The 9872-nt window shown below is 37.9% G+C and overlaps 1 protein-coding gene across 1 annotated transcript; it reads right to left on the bottom strand.

Annotated features, from left to right (window-relative positions):
- Window positions 1-1593: 1593 nt before the first annotated feature.
- LOC127122965 (uncharacterized) lies at window positions 1594-2331 on the bottom strand. Its single transcript, XM_051053237.1, has one exon. It carries the CDS (start codon window positions 2329-2331, stop codon window positions 1594-1596), a length of 738 nt encoding a protein of 245 aa, XP_050909194.1.
- Window positions 2332-9872: the final 7541 nt, after the last annotated feature.

Raw genomic sequence — 9872 nt, 5'->3', positions numbered from 1 at the left:
AAGAAGGATTCTTTAGGGGATGCAGCGTCTTAATTTTGTCAATCCCTAATTTTTTCCTATACCGCCCTTTCGGGTTTTCAGTCTACCGAGATACCCATTCTTGCATAAGTCTCCCTTCCAGTTTTCAACTTATCGGGCTCTCTTCTTTTTTTTCAAGCATAGTAATTTTTGACTACATCCGAATTCACAGGGGATGGAAGATCTTCACCATCCATAGTTGCAAGGATCAAGGCTCCTCCAGAGAAGACCTTTCTTACAACGTATGGACCTTCATAGTTTGGCGTCCATTTTCCCCTTTGATTGGTGTGACTGGGCAGAATCTTATTTAATACAAGGTCTCCAACCTTGAGGCTGTGGGGGAAGACTTTCTTGCTGTGTGCCCTCTTGATGCACTTTTGGTAAACCTGGTTATGGCAGATGGTTGCCAAGTGCTTCTCATCGATGAGGTTCAGTTAGTCAAATCAGGCTTGAACCCACTCGACTTCATCAAGGTTGACATCGGTCAAAACCCTTAAGGAAGGAATCTATACTTCAAAAGGAAGGACTGCATACATGCGATACACAAGAGAGAAGGAAGTTGCCCTAGTGGAAGTACTTACTGAGGTACGATAGCCATGTAATGTAAATAGGAGAATTTCGTTCCAATATTTGTAGGTTTCCACCATCTTTTGCACGGTCTTATAAATGTTTTTGTTAGCTTCCTCAACAACGCCATTCATCTTGGACCTATAGGGTGATGAGTTGTGGTGGTCGATTTTGAAACTTCGAGACAACTCTTTCATCATTTTATTATTGAGGTTAGATCCATTATCTGTAATGATCTTGTTGGGGACCCTATAACGACAAATGATTTCTTTCCTTATGAACCGAGCCAACACTTATCTCGTAACGTTGACGTATGAGATTGCTTCCACCCATTTTGTGAAATAGTCAATGGACACAAGGATGCAACAATTCCATTTGAGGTTGTTGCCTCTATGTGTTTGATAATGTCAATTCCCCACATAGCAAAAGGCGAAGATGATGTTAAAAAATTGAGTGGCATTGGTGGCACGTAGATCTTGTCGACATATATCTGGCATTTATGGCATGTTTGAACGTGACGGTGACATTCAACCTCTATAGTCATACAATAATAATCGACCCTCAAGATCTTTTTTACCATGGTGTGTCCACTGGCATGCGTTCCAAAAGATCCATCATGGATTTCAATTATGATTTGGTTTGCTTCTTGCTTGTTCACACATCTTAGCAAAACTGAATCATAATTTCACTTGTATAGTACCCCTCCACTTAAGAAGAACATGGATGACAGTTTCCAAAGATACTTATTGTCGGTGATGGATGCATCCTTAGGGTATTCTTGGAACTCTAAGAATCTCATTATGTCATAGAACCAAGGATAACTATCAGCTTCGTCTTCGGCCGCCAAACAGTAAGCAAGCTCATCCAAGTAGTTGAGGTTAAAGGATGGTGCTTCATTCTTCCACTTGACCTTAAAGATGGATTCCAAGGTTGTTAAGGTGTTGGTCGACTTATTCTCCTCTCGAGGAATGTGATTGAATGTGATTTCATCAAAGTATGGGATTAGTTTCAGGACACGCTCCTTGTAAAGGATGAGCTTGTGATCTCTAGTGTCTCAATCTCCTTTGACTTTGCTAATAAACAAGGTTGAATATCTGTAGACTTCAAGGATTTTGATCCTAAGATCAATTGCAGCTTCAATGCCGAAGATACAAGCCTCGTATTGTACCATATTGTTTGTATATTCGAAACAAAACCTTGCGGTGAATGGGGAGGGGGGTGGAAATTAGTTGGAGAGGTGATGACTTCCCCAATGACCTTGACATGGGCGTTATAAGCTCCATAAAATACCAAGATCCATCGTGATCCAGGCTCGGGTCCTTCCTCGGGGCCAGGGATGTTGCAATCTCTAATGAGCGTGATGTCTTTATCGGGGAACTGGAAGCTCATAGACTTGTAATTCTCCAAGGGCTGATGTGCAAGGTAGTCAGATAGAACACTCCCTTTGAGGGCCTTTTGAGTGACATGTTGGATGTCGTACTCGGTTAAAGCTATTTGCCAATGGGTTACTCTACCGATTAGAGCAGACCTCTCAAAGATGTATTTGACAGGGTCCATCTTGGAGATTAATAGTGTTGTATGAGTGAGCATGTATTGTCTTAAGCGTTTGGCATCCCAAGCTAGTGCACATAAAGTCTTTTCAAGCATCAAATACCTACTCTCACAATCAGTGAACTTCTTGCTTAAGTAGTATATTGTATGTTCTTTTCTACTAGTCTCATCATGTTGGCCTAAGACGCATCCCATGGATCCTTTGAGGACGGTAAGGTATATGATTAACGGCTTTCCAAGCACAAGAGGCATCAAAACAACAGGTTTTTGCAATTACTCATTGATCTTCTCAAAAGCTCTTTGGAAATCGTCGATCCAAATGACATTTTGATCCTTTCGAAGAAGTTTGACGATCGGCTCCAAATGGCCACGTGGTGAGATATGAATATAGCGGTGTAGTTCAATCTACCTAGGAATCCTCAAACTTCATTCTCAATTTTGGGTGGAGGTATAGCTTATATGGCATTCACTTTCTTGAGATCCACCTCAATGCCACGTTGGTTGATGATAAAACCTAGCAATTTGCCAGATCTCACCCCAAACATGCACTTTTTGGGATTAAGCCTCAATTTGAGCTTTCTTAGCCTCTCGAACAGATTTTTTAGATTGACAAGGTGTTTCTCTTTGGTTTGAGATTTGTCTATCATATCCTGAACGTAGACCTCGATCTCTCTATGAATCATATCGTGAAAGAGAGTGACCATGTCTCATTGGTATGTTGTGCTTGTGTTCTTTAATCCGAAATGCATAACCTTGTAACAAAAGGTTCCCCATGGGGTTATGAAAGTGGTTTTATCCATATGCTATTGATCCATTCGGATCTGGTTGTAACCAGAAAAACCACCCATAAAGGATAAAACAGAGAATTGAGCTGTGTTGTCCACTAGAACATCAATTTGAGGCAGTGGGAAATCGTTTTTGGGACTTTCTCTATTCAGATTTCTACGCACATCCTTACTTTGTCGTCCTTCTTGGGCATGGGCACAAAGTTGGCAATCCATTGGAGGTAGTTGGGGACCGCTAGGAAGCTGATGTTTAGCTATTTTTGTACCTCCTCCTTGATCTTCATAGCCATGCCAGGACGAGTCCTTGGTAGCTTTTGCTTTATGGGAGGGAATTCTTCTCTAAGAGGAAGACAGTAGACCACGATGTCAGTATTGAGGTTGTACATGTCTTGGCATGACCATGCAAACACATCCATGTACTCCTTCAAGAGCTTGATCAGCTTTGTCTTCACCTCGCCTTGTAGGGATGACCCTACTTGGACCTCTTTTACCTCCTCTTTTGTTCCAAGGTTAACCACCTCCGTTGATTCTTCATGCGCTTGGATGACTTTTTCCTCTTGCTTGAGCAGTTTTTCCAATTCTTCGGGGAGATCGCCATCTTTATCACAATCCTCGTAGGCTTGATTAATCGGGTTATCAAAGTCATATGAGACTATAGCAGAATTGTCATCGGTTGTTGTCGAGGGTGATCTACACGATTTAGGGTTCATGCTTTTAGTGATATGAAAGGAAGCAAAATGATTTGAAAATAATTTTAAGGAAAAAAGAATATTATTGTTATTTTTTTAAAATTGAAATAGTAAATGAAAGACAAGGATCACAAAATTGAATGTGAATCCTGGATTTTTCATTAATGATAAAAAAGGGAAATTCGTTAAGGCCCCACAAATGATTCCCCCATGCCTTGGACTTTACATGGGTTCTTTTGATTAAAAGGGAAAACAACAAGGAAAACTACATCCCAATCATGGTTACTTCAGGAACTTCCATCATGGCCACTTGGTGGCAACCCTTCCTTTAGTCTTCATGAAGATTAATCCGACATATTCTTCCTCATCTTCCTCCAAAGCATAGACATGATCGTCAACAAGGTGGTTGGCACTCGAGAAATATTCTGAGAATGGGAGCACTTATCCCTCCTTGGCTCTTGGCGACGTCTTATTGAAATTCAGGGAGTTGTATCCCAATACCAAAAGATACTTACTGTTGGGAAGCTCAATCATTACTACCCATCCTTTGAGTGTTCGTTCTTTATGATAGTCGAGGGTTCTTGGATAGAGGCCATCTGAAATTCGACATTCTTAGATTCATTCCTTACTGGGAAAACCATTTCGACGTTGATAACTTCAAACGACTGAAACTTGATTTCCTTCATTTCTCCATCTCCTTCAACGTAAAAGAATGGTGCGATAGGACTCACCATAATATCCTCCACACGTTCTATGACAACCAGTTTATTGTTAAGCAAAAATTTCAACCTTTGGTGGAGAGTTGAAATAACGGCTTCGGCAGAGTGAATCCAAGGCCTTCCAAGTACACAATTGTAGGCTGAATGGATATCCATGACAAAGAAAGTGATAAAGAAGGTGTGGGGACCAATATTCATAAACAGGTCTACTTCACCGATAAGTCCTTCTTTACCCATCAAAATCTCTCACCACAAACTCACTTGGTTTCATCATGAGTCCTTCAATGGTTAACTTAGCAAGGGAGCCTTTGGGCATCATAATTAGGGAAGACCCATTGTCCATAAAAACTCTTGATAGAACTATGCAAACACACTCAATAGAAATATGGAGAGCCTTGTTGTGATTTCTTCCCTCTGCGGGGAGCTCCTCGTCACTAAAATCCAAGCTTATACTAGTAGAGATGTTGTTAACTACTCCTTCAAAATGGCACACTGAAATCTCTTGTGGTACATGAGTTGTTTTCAAGAATTTTACCAAGGCATCCCTATGCACTTCTGAGCACATCAACAAAGACAACATCGGTATTTTTGACGGTGTTTGGTTAATTTTTTCAACCACTTGATAGTCACTCTTCTTGATAATGCGTAAGAACTTTTCTACCTCGTTGGTAGGTATAGGGTCTTGCCTTTGCTGAGTATCATCAATTTGCTTGCCCTAGTCTAAAGTTGAAGGATTGCTAGTACCAATTGGAGGAGGTGCACGTGCAAATATTCTTCCACTTCTTGTGACTCCGTCAGTTCTGGCGATGCTGATTATTGGTTCATTAAACTTCATTGGTTTTTCTTGAATTTTATGACCATGGATGTAGACCGATGTGTCATACACCCATGGGACTGCCTTGGTGTTGTCGTAGGGTAATGGTGTTGGAACCATTATTATCATTGGAGCAACATGATTTTCTTAAAGTGTTATATGGAATTTGTAGAGGGGGGACTTTATCGTATTGTATCTCAAGGGTGGACACGTCTTTGAGTATATAGGGTCGATCAATTAAAAGAATTCCTTGATTCATCAGAGTCTGAATAGAGGCCTTCAATATCTCACACTTTTGTAGGTCCTTTGAATAATGTTCACAAGTGTTGGTGCAAACATAAAATGCGTCACTTTTCATGAGTACGCTTTTGATTTCAATTAGTGTAGTATTCAATTTACTGATAGAGGTTATCACCTTTCTTCCATCGTCCAATTCTACCATATTCACATTTGATTTATTATTCGGAGGCATATGATTTCCATTTACATTCAGGTCATTGGGTGTGGTTGTAATTTCCTTTGAATTAATTAGATCTTTGACTTTGTAATTCAAAGCTTTGCAATTTTCAATAGCATGTTCGGGAGTGCCGGGACGAAATTCGCAATAGGCATTTGCATCATAACAGAGAGGAAGAACCGTTGGTGGGGGTACTAACTCCCTTAGTTGTACAAGTGATCCTCTTAATAAATATGGTAGAATATGGTTGTACGACATAAGAATCGGGTCAAACCTTCTTCCACGCTTTCTTTCCCTTTGTTGTTGTTGTTGATACGGTGGTTGTGGTTGCTGTTATTGTGGTTTATAACGTTGTTGTTGAGGTTGAATAGGAATAGTAAACTATTATTGTTGAATTCGTTGCACGGGGGACACAATGGCCATATGTTGATATGGAACATGATAAGCTGGAGCCCTTGCTCTAACGACTGATGTTGCATTAGTCTCGCCTTCTCTTTTCTTTCCATATGGGATGAAAGGTTTCTTTGCTACACTGGACGTACTTGCAGAGTTTTGAATTTTTCCCATCTTGATCATATTCTCGATCCTTTCACCGTCCAACACCAAATAAGAGAAGCTCGAGGAGGTACTTCCCATCGTTCTATCAAGGTGTGGGCCTTGTAAGTTTCCCATGAACAGGTCTATCAACTCGCGTTCCAACAACGGTGGTGGTACTCAGGCGACTTGCTCATAGCCAAAGTTACCCAAGGTGGAAGAAGTGGTCATTTGACTTTAATTAGAAAATTTGCAACTATGTTTGATTTCTCCAACTTCCACCTCAAAATTAATCATGATCGAAGCTCCAAATGGAAAATTGTTCAACAGAAAAGTTGTTCCATTTGATGTCACCTTTCCAAATCATCCAATATCATTTCATTTGGACAAGAATTGAGGGACTTGCTGATGGTTCCTTTGTTGGGTTTGTTTTGGAAAGTTTTAAATTCAAATGATCATTTCTCTTTGCATGCTGACATGTGATGATTTCAGTATCCATTATGCATAATTTGGAGTTGGATTGCATCATGGTTTTAGCCTAATTCATTTCCCATATACCCATGCACCGACGTTGTTATTTTTCACCAAATTTGAAAAGGTGCAAAACTGAATTCCATATCCTATAAATACAAGTGCATTGCCTCAAGATCAACACACGCACATTGCCCAAGCCTTGCCAAGCCATCCCAGAACCCTACACCATAGAATACCTTGAGGATTTCTTTGAAATCGAGTTTGAATTTCACCTTCTATTTTTGAGATTCAAACTTCAAGGATTCATTGCCATTTCCATCTCAATTGGTCACTGCAAGCAAGAGGAGATAAAACCAAGTGAATTCAGATCAAGATCAAGCCAAATCATAGCTACCCGAAGGTGAATTTTCAGAAACTTCAAGCCTTCGATTCTCTCTCAATTCTTCATCATTCTCTTTGCTTATTGGTTGTCTAAAGTCCTATCAATGTAGGCAACAAGATTGAGTTACTTTTAGGTCAAATCGAAGCAACTTAGATCATGCACCTCAAACTTCAAGTCCACGTATCTTTCAATATACTTGGAATTGGGTGAAATTTAGACCAGATTCAAGCTCCTGAGCATTTTTTCTTTAAAATAGTGTACTCACTTTTTATTTTAATGAAGGTTGGTGGTGGACCAGTCCGGTGAGGTCCACTGGAGAAGAAGACCGGAGCTAGGGCTTCGGTGGTGTGTTGGCACTTTTCCAACCTTCTGATTTATTTCAAACGTTTTAATCATAGCCTTTGGTTCATATTACCATGTGTGTGGCGCGTTGACTAAAGCGCATCATGGATATCACACGTTTGGCCATAAAATCTGCCACCTCACTAATGAGGGAGATCTGATGGCCATCATTTTTTCTCATTTTATTTTAATTTTTTATTTTCTAATTAATTCCTTTATTTTGTTTAATTCATAATAATTTCATTTTTAATCCAAAAAATATGGGACTTTCACCAAAAATCTTTAAATATTTTTTTCTCTTTCATATTTTGAATTTAAATTAATTTTTGGATTAATTTTAATATTTTTTATGAATTAAATGTTTTTGTGCATATTTTTAATTGTTTTAAAATACTTCTGACTTTCCAAAAATCATGAAATTTTTTGTCTAAGTTCCTTTGACCTTATTTGACCTAGGATAAATCCTTTGGCCATTTATTTTGTGTTTTGAAGGGATTTTAGGTTTTGTCCATATTAAAATGCATTTTAATTCACTTTTAATTTGATTTTTAATTGATTAAACATTTAAAAATTATGTTGAGCCATTTTTATGGTCTTGTGATGTTTGACTTTCTGTTTGGGCCTTGGTCATTGTTGATTTTACTTTTATTTGATCAATACCATTGGTTAGGGGATTGATGAAATGTACATTTCATATCCCAAAATAAATGGATGGTATTGATCAGATGAAATTCCTCACATGATCAATTTGTGTTTCTATTTTCCTTTCCATCTTCATCTTCATCCCTATTATTTCCCAATCATTCATTTGACCAATGATTTCTCTAATGTCTAAATGCTAGTTGGTTCATCAATGACGTTGTGTCAGATGAATCAACACAAGTCTGACTGAGATAGGTCCTTCCCATTTTCTTTTAGTGTGTTGTATGTTTTAGGAGTTTGGTTCTTTGTACGAAATTTCTAACATGCATTAACACCTATATTTTTATTGCCCGGCCTCAGATTGTTGTGACTTCTACATAAGTCCAATTACGATTGCTTAACATAAAGCTAAATCTCTCCCTCAAGGCATAGCATTCTAGTAAGTGAGATTGCAAGTCTCCCATTCTTCATGGCATTGTGTAGGAACATGACCTTTTTTTCCATTCGTGAGAGCTAGTGGCATACTTGTTGATTTATCCAAGTTGGAGCCCTTCTCATAAATTATGTCTTTGTTCAAGGATTCATACTTGTGAATGAATGGTTGAGTGTTCTCCAAAGAATGACTTAATCAATTAAAACTCAACACTAACATTTGACTAACCATTGATTAACTTCTTAATCAATGTTGTTTTATTTTCAAGTGGTTGACTTTATGTAATTTAAATTTCAAGTACCTTTATCATTCATTTCCATTTACATTTCATGCAACTTGTTTATGTTTCAAGTTCTTTTCAATTTGCTCATTTGAGCAATATCTTGTCATTGTATATATTATTTGTTTGTTTTTTGTTTTGTTTGGGTGTTAGGACCTTAAAACACCTAATAACAACAAAAACCCTAAAAAAATTGGTTAGATTGTTGGGATTTAATATGAATTTTTGAACTTAGAACTAGGAAACATTCCTTGTGCTAAAGAACTTGGCCAGTGCCAACATTTGAGACTGAGCTATCTTTGACTATGCCTTCATCTGATGCAAGACCTTGAATTCCCTCTTTGATTCCTCTGATACTTTGTCTGTGTGCTTAATTTTTTGTATTATAATTGTTTATCTATGATGATTGATTCTGAGTTGATCAAGGAATATTTCACCTGCTACGTTGGAAGATACTGAAGACTGCTAGCTATTGGAATGCTTGCTTGGATATTATGAATATATTTACTTGATGCCTTGGTCTTCATATGATACTTGGATATTGCTCGTTGCTTATTGCTTATTGCTTGTCAAAGTCCAAAGGAAAATTGGTTTCTATATGACATTCTTATCTGTTGGATTGCATCCCATTGGTTAGATCTTTTCAACTCTCAACTTTTAATTTTTTTCTAAGGGTAGTCTCTACATCTCCTCCCACTTCTTAAATTTCAAAATCTCTCCCTCTTTTCAAAAACTTTATTTGCTTATGATTTCAAACTTAGACATGTTTTAATGATTAGAAACTTTGGCCTTATGCCTTTAAATTTTAAACTTTTTCTTAAATCAAACTTGTAAATAAACTTAATTATATTGACTTAAATTTAAAAAAAAGCAAAAAGAACCAACAACCCCATTCAAACCTTTGGCCTTTTGAGCCTCTCCTTGTGAAACTTTCGTTAAAATCAATTCATCAACCTCTTTGAAATTTTACCACGAACTACGGTGTTTTGATCCCTTATTTTTATGTTAGTACGTAGGCATAAGATCGAAGGTCTTGTCAAACACAAAAATAAAATAAATGAATTATTTTTTCATCTCCCCACTCTATATTATATCAAATATCATTTATACCAAAAAAAACATATGCACACAAAAAGGGCTCCCTAGGAGTACCTATGACACTTTGGGTGCTAACACCTCCCCTAT

This window comes from Lathyrus oleraceus, chromosome 2, assembly GCF_024323335.1.
Source record: "Lathyrus oleraceus cultivar Zhongwan6 chromosome 2, CAAS_Psat_ZW6_1.0, whole genome shotgun sequence".
NCBI lineage: Eukaryota > Viridiplantae > Streptophyta > Magnoliopsida > Fabales > Fabaceae > Lathyrus > Lathyrus oleraceus.
The sequence above is the reverse complement of the archived record's forward strand: the minus strand, read 5'-3'. Positions and strand labels throughout refer to the sequence as shown.